At 41.7% G+C, this 20,818-nt stretch overlaps 2 protein-coding genes across 5 annotated transcripts; one reads left to right on the top strand and one right to left on the bottom strand.

Annotated features, from left to right (window-relative positions):
- The first annotated feature begins 194 nt into the window (after nucleotides 1-194).
- On the top strand, nucleotides 195-8,023 carry entpd5b (ectonucleoside triphosphate diphosphohydrolase 5b). 2 transcript variants are annotated; one of them, XM_079342454.1, is made up of 14 exons: nucleotides 195-269; nucleotides 2,113-2,345; nucleotides 2,760-2,839; nucleotides 3,085-3,228; nucleotides 3,650-3,725; nucleotides 4,182-4,217; nucleotides 4,558-4,646; nucleotides 4,724-4,806; nucleotides 5,158-5,219; nucleotides 5,575-5,676; nucleotides 5,988-6,131; nucleotides 6,420-6,476; nucleotides 6,663-6,778; nucleotides 7,203-8,023. In XM_079342454.1, the coding sequence occupies exons 2-14, from the start codon at nucleotides 2,120-2,122 to the stop codon at nucleotides 7,284-7,286; spliced, it is 1,299 nt and encodes a 432-aa protein (XP_079198580.1). In that variant the 5' UTR covers nucleotides 195-269; nucleotides 2,113-2,119; the 3' UTR covers nucleotides 7,287-8,023. The 2 variants fall into 2 exon arrangements, with proteins under 2 accessions (XP_079198580.1, XP_079198581.1); XM_079342455.1 differs by lacking the exon at nucleotides 7,203-8,023 and having other exon boundaries at nucleotides 6,594-6,664.
- znf410 (zinc finger protein 410) lies at nucleotides 7,125-20,472 on the bottom strand. Of its 3 annotated transcripts, none has more exons than XM_079342433.1 (12): nucleotides 20,339-20,472; nucleotides 20,009-20,099; nucleotides 19,872-19,923; nucleotides 19,609-19,741; nucleotides 18,042-18,227; nucleotides 17,018-17,239; nucleotides 13,551-13,710; nucleotides 12,563-12,744; nucleotides 11,335-11,424; nucleotides 11,044-11,163; nucleotides 9,670-9,786; nucleotides 7,125-8,192 (listed from the first exon to the last, which is right to left on the bottom strand). In XM_079342433.1, the coding sequence occupies exons 3-12, from the start codon at nucleotides 19,902-19,904 to the stop codon at nucleotides 8,092-8,094; spliced, it is 1,344 nt and encodes a 447-aa protein (XP_079198559.1). In that variant the 5' UTR covers nucleotides 19,905-19,923; nucleotides 20,009-20,099; nucleotides 20,339-20,472; the 3' UTR covers nucleotides 7,125-8,091. The 3 variants fall into 3 exon arrangements, with proteins under 3 accessions (XP_079198559.1, XP_079198561.1, XP_079198560.1); XM_079342435.1 differs by having other exon boundaries at nucleotides 12,653-12,744; XM_079342434.1 differs by having other exon boundaries at nucleotides 20,009-20,096.
- Nucleotides 20,473-20,818: the final 346 nt, after the last annotated feature.

The raw sequence follows: 20,818 nt of genomic DNA, 5'->3' as shown, positions 1-20,818 counted from the left end.
TGAACTGAACTCCATCTGATTCAGCACTGCAATCTATAATTTATCTGCTGGACGTTTCTTCCTGTTTTAACAGCCGGTAAAATGTAAACGGCAGAAATAATGCTACACCAGAGTGAGCATATTGTATTAGTGTGTGGTTACTCGCCATGCTTATTCATGTTTTATTCTGACATGTATGGGTGAGTGAACAGTGCACGAGACTCTCAGTAACTGCCATAACGCCGATGACGTCACGAGGAGTCAGCTGCTGCAGCTAGTCGGACATCATGGTGAGCCAGGACTGTTTTCATGCCAAAAACAGACGCTGATAATAGCGTTTACGTTGTGCTTTTGAATCGTTTCGGTGCTCTTTAAGTCTCGTGATAACTTTCAGCTCCTTTGATGAACCGGTTTGTACCACGTGGTTGTTAAGCTTCATGCTACTACCAGCTGACACAATAGTTCAGGGTGAACATTATGGCGACGTTAACTTTAAAATCTATTTCACTGACATCAAATGTAGCTGTCCACAAACAGGCTGACACAGTTCACCACTTTTCTGGACTGTAAGGTCTGCACGACGATGTCGGTAGACATGTTGCCACAATATACTCAATATATACGGCAACAGAGCCTGTTTTCTGCTCTTCATCCAGTTGGTGATCATTGGCTGAACAAATGTCATATTTATAGTCTATGGCTGTAACGCATTAGTGCATTGGAAACAGCTGCTTGAGATTTGAATGCAAAAATGGGCTTCTATATTTCTGTGAACACCACAGTAAAACACAGATTATTTAGTTCTTAAACTGTCTAATAACGGGCAAGCCAAAAGTAAACCCTGACAGATCGCAGACATCCTAAAGTGCTCACATATTTGCTAATAATAAACATGTGATTAGTTCAAATGTTGTCGTATTGAGCCTTGAAAAAAAGATGTTTGTATTTAAGACAACTTGTTTTGTATTAGTAAAATTATCCAGCAGTGAGAATATTGATTTGTTTAATTTCTGAGCTGAGTCTCACTTGAACGTGTTTACTGCCCTAAGTCTGCCCTAGATATGTTTTTTTTTTTTTGAAACAACAGGCAAGGAAAGTGTAGTGATTAATGCAGATTTTTTAATTTTCTCTTAAGCAGACTTGTCTATAGACCACTCAGAGCACTTTGTCCACTCTGGGCCAACACATTAATATTGTTTGGATTAAAAGATCTAATATGTACATACTAGCTAGCATGACTTTTTTTTTTGTTTATTCTAGCTGCTGAGTATCCAAGGCATGTGACTCCTCATTTGATGATATTGTTTAGGTTCATCTATAATTGCACCTAATCTCCCAAAACAAAGCAGCTTCATATGAGCAAACACTCAGGCCGAAAACAAGATTTAAATAATTCTTCTTTTTCCTTCAGGCCCAATGCTCTTTTTTAGTTTACACTTTAGTTTTTAAACACTTCAGTGATGGAATAAATAAAAGAGGAGTAAGGGACCAGAGTCAGGACGCCTGTTTTTATAAAGTACTTTTATCTGTAAGTCACGATTCCATCAAACATCCCATTAAGTTTTCTATCTTGCTCGAGGCAATCGTCCAAGTGAAATTACTGAATTTGAAACTTAAATTGGAATCTGCAGGCAGTAAGAGAAACGTTTTTTTTAGTGTGAGGTTTTCTCTTAGCGTTAGGTTGACATTGTCTCAGCAGGGTTCTCCCACACAGCAGCGTCTCAATGAAGCTTTGAAGACATCATTCCTCACATTTCTTATCTGAGTTTTGTAGAAAGATGTAGAGACACGCTTGAGTTGCCGTGTATTGATTGATCATCAAGATCAAAGGATTAAAGTTAGCCAATTTAAGTCCAACATGTTGAAAGTGTGATGTTTTTCTAAAGCGTCCACAGGAGTCGACTCAGCAGGTAGAAGAGTTGACTTTGGGATACGTCTGTGTGTGGTTAGCTGGGAAGTCGGACAGGGAGTGGTCAGAAACCCTGGCGTAAATATCTCAATTACCTCTGGCTCTTCTGTGCTTGTCATGAAGTCATCCAACATCTTCCATTACAAGCCAGCAGATGCCTTTTAAAAACATTTACAGTGACACAGTCTTGCAACGAGTCTGTTGTGTTCTTGCCTTTTCTCCAGAGTGAAGATGAAGCTCTCTGTACAAATTCCACTCCTGGTCCTGCTGGCTGTGGTAGACCTGAGCCAAGCCCAGATCAAGACCTCTCTCCTGGATTTGACAAACAGCATCGGGAGCATCCTTCCCAGCCTCAGCCGACCTGCGAACCATAGCAGGATCTTCTATGCAGTGATGTTTGATGCAGGAAGCACAGGGACACGCATTCATGTGTACACATTCATCCAGGGTGACTCAGGTAATAGCTTGTTGTATTCTGACCTGCTACCTTCTGCTCTTTCAATCACATTATTATATCAGCATGCAGGCTGAGAGGCAGGTTAAAGGCTGTATGTTAATGCTGAAAAGGTGTTGTACATTTTATTTGCACTGTTTGTCAAATATTATAAAGATATCAAAAAGAATTTAGATTTACAGTTGAGTCACAAGCTGTCAGCTTCTGTAAACGTGCTCGCTTTAACTGCAGGGGTAGAGGTTATACTTGAATTCCTTCACTCTTTAAGTAATAATCCCATCTTGGCAGAGTCAACATGCCTCACTTTTGAATAATAAGGGGATGTAGTCTATGTATGTATGCTAAGCAGATTTAAGTGTCTTAATGCTTTTAATAGCTTGCTGCATATTTGATGAGGGGAGATTTTCTATCTTTTAGCGGAGCTGCCAGTTTTGGATAATGAGATGTTCCATTCTGTAAAGCCGGGTTTGTCTGGGTATGCTGACTCCCCTGAAATGGTGAGTTCATTTTCAAATCTAATCAATGATATTGAGCTGAAAGGAAAGGTCTGCTAGCTCTACATTGTATTCAGAGAGGCTGCTGTTGGCTCCCTCAGCGGGGGAATCACATTTCACTAATGAAAGTAGGCAGGAAGTGAGAAGAGCAAAGTGACAAACAAGTGACTGATATGTAACACTTGAAGTGTTTTCACGGCTCTTAGCAGTCACCCTGTTGTCAGTGCTGTGTCGTACTTTTTCTAAAGGCCGCACACACGGTGAGGATGCTGCTGAAGGTGGCAAAGAAGACTGTGCCTCGTCTGGAATGGAAGAGGACTCCAGTGGTGCTCAGAGCCACAGCTGGACTCAGGCTGCTGGCTGCCGAGAAAGCCCAGGCTCTGCTGGAGCAGGTAAAAAGAGTGTAGAGGTACTGAGATGTGACATACTGTTGGGAGCTCTGCAAAAAAAGAGAGAGCAGGTTTTTTTTTTTTTTAGGGGAGTTGTTAGGCGCTACATTGTCTGACACTCTGAAAAGGAGTGTGCAACCTCTTATCCATAGAAGGAGCCAGCAGAAAGAAAGGAACATTTCTTCTGCTATGGCAGATAGTTCAGACACAAGAGGAAGAGTATTGTTATCAGAGTGGTGGGAGCTTAGAGTGGAAGGGATAAGATAGTAATGGACGGCCCTGGGGCACCTTGGAAGATAAGTGATACTTTATTAATCCCCCCGAGGAGATTAATTAAACCTTTTCAAGCGGAGGGCACCTCCGGATGAGCTACCATTACAGGCCATTTCTTTTCTGCTCCCTCTCTCCTCTTCTCCCTCTCTAGGTTCAACATGTGTTTGATGAATCTCCTTTTTTGGTCCCAGACAACAGCGTCAGCATAATGAATGGCACCAATGAAGGTAACGTCTGCCCACCCTCTGCCCTGACAAGCAACACTTTCGTCAGTAATCACAGCCACTCATGTTCTCTGCGCAGCGCTTTAGAGGTGGCATCAGAGATTCCTCTGGCCTGCTTAAAGAGTGGGTTGTAATTTCTATGAGGACTCTGTGTTTACTGCAAACATTGAACTTAATTGCAGGAGATTATTGCTGTTGTTTATGATGACTCTTAAGTAAAGGAACTCACCCTTCAACTCCAAGGTGTTGAGGCGTTAGAAACTGTGATGATGTGCAGAACATTTGTTTTTCTGCAGTGTAAATGATTTGTTGGCATTTTTAACCTTGTTTTCGGGTGTTCTTTTATGTGTTTGCCGTCAACGATGTCATTTCAATAAACATTTGTCGTGAAATTTTCTGAAATGAGCAAATGCATTTCAGCTGTAATGTATTCCTTTTTTGCCTATTTCTTTTATGAAGGAGTCCTGGCTTGGATATCTATCAACTTTCTGACTGGTGAGTGCTCTAAACTCATGTCTAGGCTGTCTGCAATAAAGAAGACATAATTCCCTGATTGTATTGTATTGAGCTCAACAATTGTACATCCAGATTTAAGTAAGTGCGATAATTTGTCAGTGTCTTATTATAGACCCTTGTTCACAAATACAGGCTACCAATGATTCTGCAGCCCAAAGGCTCAAGCTGTGATTTTTATCAGACTCAGTGTTGGGATTTCTTGTTCTGTTCGATTTGCACATTCTGTATCAAACTGGCCTTTTGAAGATAACATCTTAGGTGTAACTGATTAGCTCTGCTTTGTTGTGGCAGAGGGATTAAAGTGTGAAACGTTTTTTAGGTCACCTGAAAGCACAAACAAAGAAGACAGTGGGGATCTTGGATTTGGGAGGAGGATCCACGCAAATCACTTTCCTGCCAAAACTCAGGGTCAGTTTTTTTTTTTTTTTTGCAGATGTGTACAAATTAGAAAAATTTAATACTATTTCTTTCTCATTCCACATCAGAAAACCAATGAAAGTGTTCCTGTTGATGGTAATGTTGGCAGATTTGAGATCTTCAACTCAACATTTCAGCTGTACACACACAGGTAACAGATTGAGTGGTTGTCTATGTCATATCACAGTTTTACTATTTTTGAATTATTTGTGACCACATCAGTTGTTTCTATTCAAAATATATAGATTTTTTGTAATTTTTCAGTGGCTTCCACTGTCGACTTTACCCGGCACTAATGCAAACATTTGTGTTCAAACTGTTCATCTACATCTGATCAGCCTTTTTAATTAGGACAGCTTCATTTTTCTGGTTAGTCATCGGGAGGTGAATAATAGAATGACCATTTGTTTGGCCTAATTACAGTATGACTTACTTGTTACATACCCAGTCTGTTCCTGTTCTCTCTTTTAACTGTGTGAAAATCTTTTTGTCCTCCATCCAGTTACCTTGGAAATGGTCTGATGGCAGCGCGACTGGCCACACTCGGCGCTCTGGGTGCAGAAGGTACTGTGCTTACATGATGAAAAGGTGGCCTGTCGCCATTAGCTCTGGGTCAGAGTTGTTCATTGTGTGCATCTCTGATGGAGACAGAACAGTGAGTCAGTTCTCCAAGCACTCTCTCCCGTCTCCGTCTTCCTCCAAACACTCATAAGGAGGTCAACCGTGTTTTTGTAGGAAGTCGTTCAAGTCGTTTCTGTCAACTCAACAATTCAAACCAAACCCTGAGTTGACTCACTGAAGAGCTTCAGGGGAAATCGAGTTGGTCCCCAGTTCTTGAGACCTTCTCAGGCCACAGTCACCGTTAGTGAAGCTGTTGAGTCGGTCAGAAATTGAATGAGTCACGTTTCTGCTCTCACAGGGTTGGAGTGGCGGGTTTTCAAAAGTTCCTGCCTGCCAAAGAAGTTCAGGGAGAAATGGAGTTTTGGAGGGCTGACCTATCAAGTCAGCGGACATCCAGATGGTAAGATCCTGTTCATGTAACACATGGTTGTGTTGAGTTTACACAATTCAGAGCCATTGGTGTAGAAATAAACAATTCTTAAAACCCCCTTTGAAGCTCATTGTGATGGGTTTAATCTTACACTACAGAGGAAATCCAAATGACACATTTGAGCAAATACAAAACTCTCAACTCTTGTGATAGCAACCAAACATCCGTAGTAAAGCTTTTAAAGCCCGTTAAAAAGGACTTAGTGGTATTACACATCATTTCATGTTGTTGTTCCAGTGAAAGATGCATAATTCACACGGCTGTCTCGGTTTCCTCTCCAGGTTATTCAGGATACAAGCTCTGTTATCAGGAGGTACTCAAGGTGGTGAAGGGGATTATTCATCAGACCTACGAGCTGGAAGACAGCAGCGTCTTCTATGCATTCTCCTATTACTTTGACAGAGCGGTGGATGCAGGCCTTATCGGTGAGCACACTCTCACACACACCTTACATAATTATACAGACCCAGCAGGGTGTTATTACGCATCCCAGTGCCTGACACAGACAGGACAATGTGAGTCATCAACACATGTCTCGGTAGATTTGACGACTTATAGGTTTGCAGTTATTAGAGAAATTGCTATCCTCTGCCAGTCTGAGCTAAAAGGGCACCTGTTCTGTTAATAGTATTGAAGAACTGTAAATGTAGCTGTTCTCTCGTAATGATAGGGATAACATTTAAATGACCCAAATCCTCCCTCCCATGTTGCAGATGGAGTCCAAGGAGGGTTGCTGGAGGTCAGACACTTCAAGAAGAGAGCTAAAGAGTGTAAGAAGCAATGCATGGTAACAATGACAGATCTGCAGCTCCCAGTACTTGAGACACAGTGCGCATCTCAACTGTCTGGACGAGTGTCCTCGCTGCTTTCTGAAATCCTGCCCTCAGTCTCTCAGCAGAATACAGATGACTGATTACCCATCCTAACAGACACCACTCCCCCCTCTGTCTGCCTAGTGTGCAATAAGATGAACAAGAACTCTCCCGTCACTTCTTTCCTCTGCATGGACATGACCTACATCACTTGTCTGCTCAAGGATGGGTTTGGCTTCAAGGAGAGCACCGTGCTGCAGGTGAGGCAGAACTCACAACATGTAATGTAACAGAGGCAACAAAAAGGAAAGCACATTTTACAAGGTTAATTATTGTAAAATAACTCCCTTCTCACATAATAAAGCTCTGGAAAAAAGTATGAATCAAAAGCTGTGAACTCATTTAAATACATGAGTGCATTAAAATAACCCATATTTAGCATTTGTTACGATCATTTAAACAGATTATGGATGAGAAGATTAAAAAATAACACTTGAGAAAACACAAACTGCACTTTTTAACTAAAGTGGCACTAAATAGTCACCTGAAAAGAATGATGCCCCGACTTTGTATGAAAAGTTGAAAAAAACATGAAAAAACGACACAAACATTGTCACTTTTTTTAATTCAATAAATATAAAAGGCATTTTAGTGATTTGGTGTTGGGTTTCCTCCTCCCTCTAGTTGACCAAGAAAGTGAACAACGTGGAGGCAAGCTGGGCTTTAGGCGCCACATTGGATCACTTCCAACACCTGAAGATCCACTGAAGAGGAGGAGGAGGAGGAGGAGGAACAAACACTGCTTCGAGTGGGCACTGCCTTATCTACGAGCCTCAGACATCTGCTGTTTATTTGTAACCTCGTGTTTAATTTGTCATTTCATTTAAAAAGCAATTATTCTCAAGCGTTAATATATTGAGCTGTAAATGAGCTGTGTGCCTTACTCAGAGAAGAAGGGGAGCGGAGTGGAGGTCCACTCTTGGAGTGGAAGAAGTGAACCAATAACACGCTGAGTCAAGCAGCTTTGGGCATTTTGTTTCAGATGGATGTTTCTGTGTTTTACTCAGGCTGATACACAGAGTGGTTGTGACCAGTGTTTACATGCAGCAGTGTGATAGACTGAGCTGAAACAGGTTTTTAATGAGATGTTTTCCTGATACGTACATATAATAATGTATTCTCTTTCCTGGTTTATTTCAATTTGACCATCGACTTGGTCAGCTCTGGCAGGACTCGTTTCTATCAGAGAATATCATCACTGCATTTGAACCTTTCGTTTCTCAGAACAATGCACGGTCATACTATATTTTCATAAACTTTTTAACCCGTCTCAGTTTTTCTTTGGGAGTATTTGAGTTCAAAAACTTGAGGAAAAATGTTGTTTGTAGAAGCTTCGCCATTTCTCACTTTTCAAAATAAAACCATCATCCGTTGCTAATTACAGATATCTACAGGGGTTAAAGTCATTGATTAGTCTATTTACAAATAAAGGTCTACTTTTAGTCCTCTCTGACTGCCAATGTAACTGCAGAAAATGGCAGTGTGTGTATGTATATTATTTTATGATGGAAGACTACAGCAGCGACACCACATCTTCTCCATACGCATGGCCATCGGTGGTCATGGTCACCAATTCATGTGGCTGTGAGAGAACTACCACTGAGTCTGCAGAGCCTGGAGGGAGAGACACAAAGGAGAGGAGGTAAAGAGAAACTAACTTTGAGCATGAAATCTCGCAAACAGTGAGTCGCCTGTAAATCGTATATGATCTGAATGCTAAGCTGCGTTTGTGATGAGACGACAAAACTCTAAAATGACATTTGTCCTTGAGTTTCTGAATACTATCACCCTTTTAAACTTCATTGTTTTAATGCTGACCGGCCAATTTAATAAAAGCAGAAGGACATTCAATCATCCCTTTAATGAGCCTATAAAAATATTCAGAGTAAAACACCAAGGGAGTAAATGCTATTGAGGAGTGACATGATGACTTTATGAAATGCAGATTAGAGGTGGGGGTTCTCAAGAGTTAAAATCAATAGATAAATGCTATAAACTCTTTTCAAACATGCAAAAAGTGAAACTACCCATATAAATAACTGACGAAAAATTGAGCTGTGGGCGAATCTTACACAACATTGCAGAACCTACAAAAGTTTGTGTTTTTATTTGTTGAAACTGTCGAAAGTGTTAACAGAACGTTGGTCCCTTTTTTTTGCCTGTTACATAAATGCCTTATTAAGTAAATTGCACTATAAGGTTATAATATTCTCTTTGTGACAATCATTTTATTTTAGTGCTGCAGCTCTCTGGTGTTTGGCAGAAGTTGTCAATATTTCTTTGATGTTCAGATCACAGAAAACACAGACGGACAAAAAGAGATGGGAATGTAAGCGAGACTTGTTAATTGTCGCCTTAATGTGGTCATCCTGTGTACTGTAAGATGGAGAGGATCTCAAGAGGAAGATACATTTTACAACCACAAGCGTTATAGTTATAAACATGGGGCCGAGTCATTTTGACAGCTGGAGAATGAGCAGAATTCATATAATGAAGCTTCATGGTGTTGAGCCCTCGAATTGTAAAATATGATCATATGTCATATATATATATAGAGATGGATCGATAGATCGATAGATAGATCGATAGATAGATAGATATGTGAATGTGTTTTTAGTGAATTCTATCTGCAATGCCATCAGCTTAGAAATGTTTCTGGAGCAAACAGCAGGACTACAACAAAGAGAGAACAAGGCGACAGATGGGATAGAAATATCCACAGAGTATAAATAGCATCACAATAGCATAACATATGTACTTATGTGCCCACGGCAGGGAAGCAGGTGTTGCATTTAGCAGAATCACTAAGGTTCATCTTGAATCTACTAGCTGGCTGAGCTTTTCTCCGTGCAGAGATGTGTCATCACTGAGCCGGTTGGCAACGTTTGTAGAAGATTTTTGTCCCTTTTTCTTCATGCAAAATGAGATGTTTTTGTTCTTACAACTGATATACCTGAAATCAAGACAACACCATTTTTTTCTGCCACGAGGGAGAAGTTTAGGATTGAGGTACCGATAGGTTGGTTTTTCTGACATTAACACGAACACGGTTCACAACGCAGTCATTGTGCTGTGAGACGTCATGTCTTACCTGGTGATCTCAGCATAGCGTGATGGAGGTTCATGGGCTCTACAGCTGTTGCCATGGTGACCATATGTCCATTTTCGCCGTCTGCCTCCAGCAGGCTGCTTTGTGTCAGAGCCTCACCTGTGGGACACAAACAGAAAAGTCAAGGTATGACAGTGTAACTTTGAATAGTGAGTTAAACTACTGGCCCTTTAATAGAATGGAAAACAGGTTGACCTGATCTGTATGATCTACGTCTTAGAAGTTCATAAAAACACATACACTGTTTTTTCATGGTACACAAGGTTATTTATTTATGTATTTTTTTATATAGATATATTTTAATTAATTGTGGGGGAGAGAGAGAATCGAAAAAGAAGTACGCTGATTAAAACAAGTTGAACCCTGTTTCAGGATAAACAGCCAAAAATGAACACGAGCCTGAGACATCAGTGTTCAAGAGTGAAATCTGCTCATTACTTCCAACTTTTAAAGTTACCTTTTGACGCCTTTTCTTGGGGTTGTTTTTAGGACTGTCCTTATTCCAACAAACTCGATTTAATAATTCATCTGGTATAAATAACACAGAGTCTACCCCTCTGTTGTGAAGCTGCATCTTTCTTTTGCTCCGCTTTTTTACAAAAGACCAGCGTCTTCGGGGAGGCTGACCCGAATAAATCTGCTGTTTATAATTAGAGCTTTGGCAGCCGTTTCCTCTGTGGTGATTCAGCTGCCGTGCTTCCCACTGCTACACAAATGTGACAAGGAGGAAAACACTCTGTCTGCTCTCATGTTTCATGCCAAGAAGACAACCTAATTTAAGCCGATTTTGTACAATTAGACGCTATGTTTGAACATACACAGCTCATTGAGAGATGCTTTTATTCTGAAGCGGTACTGGAGCCGACACTGAGAGGAGAGGCAGGAGTGAACAGGGGTACATTTCTCCACAGCTGCAGTTGGAGATTTACAAAACACCCACTCATCTATCTGAGTAATTTGTTTGTTGACAGCAAAAGGAGCTTGAAGACATGAGTTTTAGTTATTGTGCTGTTTTAATTTGGTGATTACAGACAAATCTGACCCCATGACAAGATACCCAACAGGCCTCTCTGCAGCTCTATCTCTACTTTTCCAGCGATATGAGCTGTCCAAAAAGATTCAGCTACTAAGCCTGAACAATAAAAATCTTCATGATTAATTTTTAACCACTAAAAAGACATTAATTATTCAAGTAATGTTCCTAAATGTAACTTAAACTAACTCTTCCTCTGTGCTCTTTTTAAAATGTATATGCTGCTTGGAGCTACATAATCCATGGATTAGTGTGTGTGTGTGTGTGTGTGTGTGTGTGTGTGTGTGTGTGTGTGTGTGTGTGTGTAGGAAAAGGATAATGACCTGTTTCTCTGCTTTCAGTGCTGAGCCCCTCCTCTCCGTGCCTCTTCCTCATGTGAACGTTCCTGCTGCCCGACTGAGAGAACGTCTTCCCACAGATCCCGCAGTGATGAGGCTTCTCGCCTGGGACGCGACAGACAACAAACATAAAGAGACGTGAAATTAAGTGATCCTGCTTTGTACTGCCGCAGGATGCATTTCTTCAAGGCAAATCAGGGTAGAGTGGATTTTGAACGCCGCTAATTAAAAAAAACAGCACCGGGACGTTCCACCTGTAATCTCTGTTCCACTCACCAGAATGAACCAGCATGTGTTTCCTCAGACTGGAATACTCTGCAAAGGATCGCCCACATCCATCTGCTTCACACAGAAAAGGCTTCTCTCCTGGAAACACACACACACACACACACTAAGATTTACAAATAAAGCCTTACTTTGCAGATCTGCATGCATTGAGTTATTGGATGAGACTATGGGAAAATAGGTTTAAACTTCTCAAAGCAGTCTGGAGGTGTTAAACGCAGCTCTTTTACCCACAGCGACAACTGACCTACATTGATGCAAGTTAAATTATGTCACATATATAAAAATTTTTTATCCAACTTCAGATGTTTTAATAGCATTGTGTCTTCTCTTCTGATACCAACTCAAAGACCTGAGATTGTGAATCGGATGACAAAGTATTAATATGATTCAAGTAAGAATATATATATATATACACACACACACAAATGATTATTGTTACAGCTGTAAGATGATGTGTGAGAACACTGATTGTTAGTTAGAGCTTGTGTGTGTGAGTGCATGTTCCGAGAATGGAGGTGGTCATAAAACTACATGTATGTCATAGGAAGTCTTTTGTTTCACATTGTGCATGACTGCATCCGAATTAACTTACAAATGATTGTGCCGCTCTGATTATTCCCAGCTGGATGTTAACACTAGTAACGACACTTTCTGGTTTTGCAGGGCGATGGTTTCCAAGTTGCTGTCAGACTGCTTACAATCACTAACTTTACCATGTCTGCTGGCACTACACCGTTGGTGTTTAATGTAGTAGTTTCAAGCTGGTGTGCAGTTTTGGAGCGGCTCAGAAGAATGTATTTACGTTACAAGAAGAGAAATGTTGACGGCTTATAAATGTTGGGATTTAGACACTTCTCATTGTAGTATCCATAATGGGAGGACTTTACATTCAACTAAGAGGATGTACTAGCTCTTAGAAAGCTCTTCTTCTCGACTTGTGGGTAGATATAAACACTGTTTAGTTTATCTGCTGAAGGGTCCCTGGAAAGACGAAGCAGACTGTCTATCAGAAATATTAATGTCACCTTAAATAAAACATGACAGAAGTGATACTTGACTGCAGCAGTGAATCGGAGGCGCCAGTGCTGCTGACACTTCACATCTCCACCTTCTTCGCATTAAATGAGCGCAGTCTAATGCTCTGAGTCAGTTATTGCTTCCAGCATGGTGGTGCTTCTACGTGTGTGTGTGTGTGTGTGTCTCCCAGCCCGCCCACCTGTGTGCGTGCGTCTGTGGTTCTTCAGGTTCCCAGCAGTGGTGAACTTCTTGCCGCAGTTCTTCTCCTTGCAGATGAAGGGCTTCTCACCGTTGTGGGTCCTCATGTGAACTTGCAGCCTCTGCAGCACGTAGAAGCTCTTCCCGCAGCCCTCCGCACCACACCTGAACATTCGGTCATTCCTGTGAGGAAAAAAACCAAACAAGCCAGCCTCAGCGCCTCCCCGAACCACAAGATTAATTCATAGCCCAGCTTGAGGTCAGGTGGGGCAAGCACAAGAACATTTCCTGCACTGGTGTGAGCTCAACACCTGCTGCACAAGTGTACATTTCTTTCTAGGTTTCAGCTGTGATTCTACCGCTCTGCCTTCAAGTGAAAAACCTGTGGAGACATGTGATCACTCGGCTGTAAAACATCTGTACAGCTCCGCTCCAACACCTAGTCTCAGAGGCCTGAGGAGAAAATATTTAATCACTATTTACTCCCATTCCTCCAGAGTTATACAGTAAATGCCTCTGAAGTAATATAACATAGAACGATATGGCAACATCTTCTGAAATACCCAAGAAACTATTCTTGTTTGTGTATTTTGGGGCATTTTTAAACAGCATTTGAAATGCCATACCAAACTCCTTCTGTTCAATATAAATGTTTGGTATTCTGTTCGTTATAATAACCTTCTTACTTCTGTTTTACAGGTTATTGTGGCTTTGAATTTCCCTCGACGGTTTGGTTTGATTGCTCATATTACATTTAAAAGTGACAGTGTGTAATGACTGTATTAGCCTGCAAGCGTGTACTATTATTTTTCAATTTGTTAAATGTATCCACACCAGCCAGTCTTTGCACAGGGTTGAATGTTGATGGCAGCAGCAAATTATTGGAACTGCTACCTGAAGCCGTGATCTTCAACCGCTGTGCATGTGCACATGTGTGATGTGTTAAATGGGTGTGTATCTGTGTGTGATGTGATGCGTGTGTGTGTTACCTGTGTGTTTTGAGGTGGTATTTGAGATGAGCCGGCCAGGTGAAAGTCCTGCAGCATCCCTCAAACGAGCAGCGGAGGATCTGCTTGGAGAGGGGGCGGCTGGTCCGAGGCGGGAGCTCTCGCTTGTCCCCCTCTGCAAGCAAACTGTGCGTGTGGTCACCTAGGCAACAGGAAGAGGAAAGTGAGCGGGGTTGTGAAGAAAACAATCCAGGAGTTGCCAGGTGGTCTGTCTCTGGAGTCCGGCCGTATAAAAAGCTAATCACTGGGTAGTGACTGAGACCTGCTGAACAACTGCCGCCAAAAGAAAAACAACCCACAACGCAATCACTTGCTTTTTACCTGCTCAGACCCCCCACTTTGAACACTGTTAACAGGTCCAATTTTGCTTACAGCGTCTCGGCAATAATGCAGCCATAACCGATACCCCACTGCTGAAAGAAACTTGTCTAATCTAATGCGAGTTGGTGGGAGGGCAGCTATTACCGCGGCTCAGATAGAGGAGTTTTTAGTCCCACAGTGAAATCAGTTACAGCCTGCCGCAGACTTCTCATTTACCAATGTGCTCAGTGCTTCAGGATCTTTCCTCACTGCCACAGCAACTCTGAAAAACACTATCTTACATTGTGCTAAAAAATAACATTGTTGTCTCGGTCTTATAACTGATGAAAGACGTAAAAGATCGGGACCAGGAACGCGTCACCGTCTTTCCATGGATCTTAATGAGGCTTAAAAGGGACAGTAAATGTGGAGCTGAAAACCATAATGACCTCTTTTGCAAAGAAAAGGAAGTATCTAATCAACCTTCTAAAGAACCATGGGAAATAGACCTCAACCATGTTTTTAAATGCAAAGGGAGAATTCACTAAGGATGGATTGAGGCACTAATAGCTCCATGAATTGTGCGTGAAACGCTCAGGCAATCTTCTTCGTCTCAGGGATATTGTGCTGAAGATACTGGTGCCTGTAAAGTCGTCCCGCTCCGAGCACTTTGTTCCTGTATTGCATCTGATTGTGGAGATGAGCGGTCAGCAGCTGCTGATGGAGCTCAATTCTGCCCGCATACAAAACCTAACATGTTTGACCTTTTTAACCTGTAAAGCACTTTTGGCAACATGGAGATGAAGTGAAGCGAGAGCGGCCACTTGTTTCCAGTTTAAGTCTAGATTCAACAACAGATAAAGCCGAACTTCTAATCTTTATATAACAAGCCTCCTTCGAGGTCAAAGCCAGCAAAGGAGCTCGTCCAGAAAAAGTCTGGACGAGGCCAGCAAATGTATTTTTAAAATCTCTCAAATTCCTGCTCTGAAAAAAGCATAGAATCTGCGACATCAATCTGTGATTGATTCAACACAACACCTTCTCAATCAAATGTAATCAGATGTGTATGCTACACAAAAACACTATTTACAAAATATGTCTGGGTGGTGAATTTTTTTTAATCTACCTGCCAACTTGGCCGGTGAGTCAAAAAGTGACATTTCGAACCCTGGGTAACTGTATGCAGAATTCAGAAACTCATACAGTGATTTCTGCAGATAAAAAATTCATAATATCAAGTTCTCAATGAGATTTCAATTGGGGGGGGGGGGGGGGGGGGGGGGGGGGGTAGTTTAAGTAATTTAAATAATTTAAAGTAAGTCATTCATTAAATTAAGTTAATTTTTCAGTCTGCATGTTGCTGTTAGCAAATGTTTTTTTTTGAATTAGAGTTTTTTTTTTAAGGCTCATTTGCATAGAACGAGAGGCGATCTTACCCCACAGGGCTGCATAATGGCTCCTTTAAACACATGCATGCAGCACCACAGCACAGGGACCCTGCTTTCTCTGTAGCACAGTTTAGGGTGTGATTAAAGCCCACAGTAAATGTCATGAAGACACAACAGCTGCCAGATGTGTTGTAAAAACACCTTCGTACACACAAAGATTATCTGAGTTGAAAGGCCACAAAGACAATATGTAGAACTGTTGGGAGAGATGTATTCAGAGGACAGTGTACTGCTGTGTCTTTATCTTATTTCAGGGTTAGGGTTAGAGCTTCACACCATCATTAGCATAATATCTGTATTAAAACAATGACTCTTCTGTTTGAAGAACTGTGGGACCTGCAACTGGATTTATCTCACTGCCTGAAACATCCAATAACACGGCACTACCTGCTGTGCAGTCTAAAGGGATTAAACGATATGTAAAAGAATATGATCTCCTTAAAGCTCAAAATGATACAAAACCCAATACCAACGATCCAGGTGTGCAGGAGATAATTCGGGAGATGGTAACTTTCACTTTTTCTAACCTGGACCTCTGGCGGCAATTTGGCTCAGAGCGAGTTCAAAGATCAGAGACGCAGCCCGGAGACACGGTGCCCTGAATGTCAGGAGTGAGATCTATCTCGATCGGGCCGCCTGTGGAGGAGAGTCAAAATGTGGTGTGATGCAGCACAGGCTCCTGGTGTGGGTCAACAGCTTTCTACAGCACCATGTGCTGCAGGAAAAGAAATGTCTGCAGTTCAGATCAGAGAGGGGAACTGTACAGTGGGGGGGAGAGATTAAATTTAACTTTGAACTGAGAGGGCGACGAGAGATGAGAATAATGCTGACAGTAAACACATTGTTTGAATTTCATAATCATAGAAATGACCAAAAACGCTGCCACTCCAGTGTTTTGATCTCTTTAATTGTGTTTCTGCGCCAACCTTTCTTCCTTCATGTCGGGCATCTGTGCTAAGCTCAGCGTCTGTGGGTAGCTTTCTTACTCAGCACACAGACATGTGGTGTTAATTACTTCTTCTTCTTTCTTTTTTTTCTTAATCCTGATCAGCACATTTCCATCAGCTCAACCATCAGGTGATCTAATATCCTTCATGTGACAGTTCCTTGATGGCTTGTTTTGTTCATCACCTGTGCAGAAGTTGTCCTGTCGTCTAACCTGCTTCTCTCTGCTGCCTCGTACCCTCTCTGGAGCCTGCATTAGTCACATTACTAAACGCACATTAAATCATCAGAGACATGGCACACCGAAAGGTACTTAAGCCCGATCAATGTTTCACGATAATGGGGCGCTGACAGCTGTGCTGGATATTTGCAGACAGATTTGTAAATCTATGAAGAGAAAGCTACAAATTCATTTTGAGTGAGAGACTTCGGCTGAGGAGTGCTGAACAAAGTTTTAGTCAGCGCTGATTACACCACATTTTCATCTCACTGCTGACCTCATTTCTCTTCTTTGCGTCTTTGATGCCTGCTGTAAGTAGACCAGCTGATGTTATCTCACACTAAAATGTGCTGCCTCCTGCACACCAGCATCATTTCTAGTTCTTTTTTTTAATTTTTTTTAGCCTTAACCATGTCAGACTGCTAGCTTTGAAGCACATACAAACAACCCTGCCCACATCCTTAAAAGCATCTCTTCAGCTGAACTTGATTTTCAGGCCGTTACTGCTTGCGCTGATAAAAACAAGGTCACTTTACCGTTACTGACACTTGCAGCTCTGGCGTCCTGGTTGGCCTTGGCATCTCTCGCAAGCTGCGCCCGTGTGGCGGCGATCAGGCTGTCGTGTGCCAGCTCCTGTACTCGAAGATACCAGGGAGCGCTGACATCCATCCCGTAGTCCCCTGATGAGACCACCTCATCATCATCCTCACCGGGGCCATCTGCGGCGAAGATCAGCGACTCAGAGGAAGCTGTGATGCCTGCGAGGGAAGAAAAGGACAATCACTGTGAAACAGGAAACTCAAGGCCATCGCAGACGTCTGCAGGATCATCAACAATCTGAGTCCCTTAAGGTCATATCCCTCAATTCATTATTGTTCACCAAACCCACTCAGCTATTTGGATTGAGTGTGTGACTCTGAATGGCTAAAAGGCTGCAGGCAAACAGACACGTACACCAACTGAAAACAACACAATCCCCCTTTATTCAACATCTGAATTCTAAGTAACAAAAGGCAGAAAGTGATTCTGCCTCCTGAAAGTCTTTTCTATCCGTCACATCGCTCACTGAGTCACAGACTGAACACAGCGCTGCACAAAAGGTGCATGTCAAGGGACCAAAATTAATTTTCTGGCTCTGCAGCCAAGGGCTGATGAACCAAGAGAATGTGCCTGCCAAGGATCATTTCTTCCAGCCAAAATAATTCACAGTTTTCTTCATAAAAACGTGTCACCCCATTTCTTTTTAGCTCTCCGTGTAGAATCAGGAGCCGTGCGAGACACAAAGTGCAGACAAAAAAAAAACTGATTTAAAGTTTTAATGTGAAACTCCTGAGCCTTTTCGAACAGTGTTTGAAATCCATCTGGAAGTGAGTCATCTTACAGGAAGAAAGCTTTGATTGATTGTAATAAATGTGGAAAAGGCTGATCACGTGTTGATTAAATGCTGCAGTGCAGACAGGAGGAGTTTGTCTTTTCTGAAGTGTTTATCAGATGTGTGAACTGAAGAATATGTTAAATGTGAATAGCTAAGGGTTGGCTGTTGTTTCGAGTTCTTATTACCTTTGGCTAGGTTGAGCAGGACGTATGAAGGGCTGTCCGACTGCTGCAGGTCGTGGAGGATGGGTGGGGGACTGGGTGAGGCCTGTGGATGAGAGTGTGTCTGGACCACTAATGGGCTTCGCTCCGACACGCCTCCAAACTCTGACAGTGAGGGAGAACTCTGAGGCTCATGGCTCAGGCCTCCATCTACGGAGAAAATCAGTTTACAGCTATGCAAGCAATCAGCAAAGAAACCAACCCAGCTTTGTTTTACACCGGCGGCTGTAAAAACTCTACAGTGGCTTCACAAAGTGCACTTTGAAAAGAATATCAACTTCAGACTCATGATGAAACTTCTCATTATATGAACAACATTAGGTATTTATGCTGAGTTTGTTATGGATGGTGTGTCTCCTGAATAGCTGAAGCTGCTGGTGTTTTTCTCAGACTCTCATAATTTCACTGAAAAAAAGTTTCCATAGCAGAGTGGGACGCCGTCAGATCATTGTAATAACACATGGAAGAAAGCAACTCTGTTTCCAACAGGTAGCTCATGGAGATGTTGTGATGACAGAATATCAAAAAATGCTGTGGGGGGAAAAATGCATCACATAGACAACAAACTTCAGGTATCCAGAGAGGTTTGAAAACGTGATTTAAAATGACAACATGGGCATTTTCCTCCATACTGATTATTTAGTAGACTGCTACACTAGCTGCCGCGTGCAGCACTCACTGACCCTCCCCAACAAATCATCACAGCAGCAGCACTTCATTATTCATTCATCAGTGCTCTACACTGTTTACTGAACCTGACAGCTGCTTTACACTTTCTTTCTTCCTCAGAGTATTTCATTTTGACTTTTTAACCTCTGTTTTTATGATGGGCTTTTCATGTTTGTTTTTACATCATCATTTGTCTGTGACAAGAGCCACTGACAAGAACGGCAGCTAAACTGTTTTTCGAGCAATGACAATAAAGATCTATCCTAATCTAGTATAAGATGACTGACCTTGACATCAAAAAGAGGAAACTCTCTCCCACAACTGTCTGTCACGTACGCATCATCATGCAACACACGATCTAGATGCAAATAAAAACAATCCTGGAAAATAACTATCACCTGATATATCAGATTTGGTGACTATTTATTTTGTATAAATCGGTCAGTCCAATGAGTCCCATTCAGTGTGGCTGCTTAATGCTCCCCTATTTCTCATTGTCATTTCTGGCTGTTGGGTGCTAAGTATGAGTGTAGATTGGGCTTAAAGATTACTTTACTGAGAACTTAAAGAAGCATAAAAAAGGTATTAAGAATATAATCGATTTGTATGCCAAACTGGTAAAAAACAACAACAAACAAACCCAGAAACTGTCTATAGAGCGCCATAAAAGTGAGAGGAACTGCAGATTGATGTGATAGTACTCTGTACCTTCATTACTACAAACAACAGCTTTTACATGTTTACCTCTCTATTCTATATGTAGTTAAAACACATTATTTCAATAATATAAGTTATAGTTCATCATCTGAATCAGCAGTGGTACCGTGTGGCATGTGGTGGTAACCCTGATGGTATTGCTGACCTGTGAGCTGGAGCGGGCTGCACAGTGAGCTCTCAACCGGGGCCAGTAGAGGCAGGCAGCAGTGTTTGGACTCTGAGTCCTCCAGACCCTGCACAAGGGGGATGGACGCGTTCTGCACAAACTGCACCAGCAGCTGATCAAAAAGAAAGAGACAAGACTTTCAGACAAGGACAGTAAGGGCTTTAAAAATCATTTAAAGTCAAATAAAACAAAAAGTCTCCATCTGCCACAAAGCCTGAGCATAAATAAGATGACAGGAGTACCTCTGGTTTGGAGTCAAGCTCATCAGAAAGCATGGGTCACCCTGTGTGCAACCTGTAGAGTAAAAGGATAAAACTGGTTATTGTAATGTGCCACATGATGTGATACTGCAGAAAGTCTTCATTTAAACTATATTTACCTCAAATGTGAATATGGGATACTGGGCTGGTGTCACGCGCGCAGGTCGGTCATCTCTCAGTCCAAACCATCACACAGACATTTATAACCTGCTGAGAGGACCTCACATTTAATTAAAACTGTACCATTACGAAGCTGTTCAAATGACTTAACTAAATGTATGTTCAACTCTAACTCCCAGAGTCTTGATTGTTTCTGAAGACAGATAACTTAGCTAGCAGAGTTAGCAATGAACAAACTAGCTTCAGAGGCTAACTGACACACTGATGCTTCACGGGGCCAAAGCCTGGCACCGTACATACAGTTTACACTTTAAAAAACACTATTTTACCTTCTTTTAATTGTCCGACTGAAGTTATAGTGTGACAGAGGAAAGAAATAATTGTCCCAAAAGAGAGACGCAGGTTTGTTCTACGGAATCTCGGGTGGAACAATCTTTGTGTACTTCCGCGTTTTCCAGTAAAGAGATGCTGCTGTGTCACCAACTCCACCTAGTGGTGTAAACTGTAAACTACATGTTTGTTTTTTTGGTTTTTTTTTTTGCAATACCCACAAACACATGAAGAAATTAGTGTTTATTTGTGTGGTCAACAAAGAGGGAATCTCAGATATATTTTTGCAGTAGTTTGGAAGGAAACCTTTCTTAAAAGTTTATTTTTAGATTCTGTACATTGAGATGATTAACTCCATTATTCCTGCTTCTCTTCAATTCAGATGTATTTTGGGGGAATATACCTAAGAGCAGTTATGATCCAAACTACTCCGTCCTTTCCTTTGTAGTTACAATTCTCCTCATATGACAGCTTAACCC

This window comes from Symphodus melops (genome assembly GCF_947650265.1).
Source record: "Symphodus melops genome assembly, chromosome: 1".
Taxonomy (NCBI): Eukaryota; Metazoa; Chordata; class Actinopteri; order Labriformes; family Labridae; genus Symphodus; species Symphodus melops.
This window is presented reverse-complemented; position numbering and strand designations above follow the sequence as displayed.

Coding starts and splice junctions, on each gene's coding strand:
- entpd5b (XM_079342454.1), top strand. CDS start 2,120: ATGAAGCTCTCTGTACAAATTCCACTCCTGGTCCTGCTGGCTGTGGTA. Junction 4,218..4,557: donor ATCTATCAACTTTCTGACTG/GTGAGTGCTCTA, acceptor AACGTTTTTTAG/GTCACCTGAAAGCACAAACA. Junction 6,779..7,202: donor AGGAGAGCACCGTGCTGCAG/GTGAGGCAGAAC, acceptor TCCTCCCTCTAG/TTGACCAAGAAAGTGAACAA.
- znf410 (XM_079342433.1), bottom strand. CDS start 19,904: ATGCTTTCTGATGAGCTTGACTCCAAACCAGAG. Junction 13,711..17,017: donor AGCTGCAAGTGTCAGTAACG/GTAAAGTGACCT, acceptor CCTGTTGCCTAG/GTGACCACACGCACAGTTTG. Junction 8,193..9,669: donor CGCTATGCTGAGATCACCAG/GTAAGACATGAC, acceptor CTCTCCCTCCAG/GCTCTGCAGACTCAGTGGTA.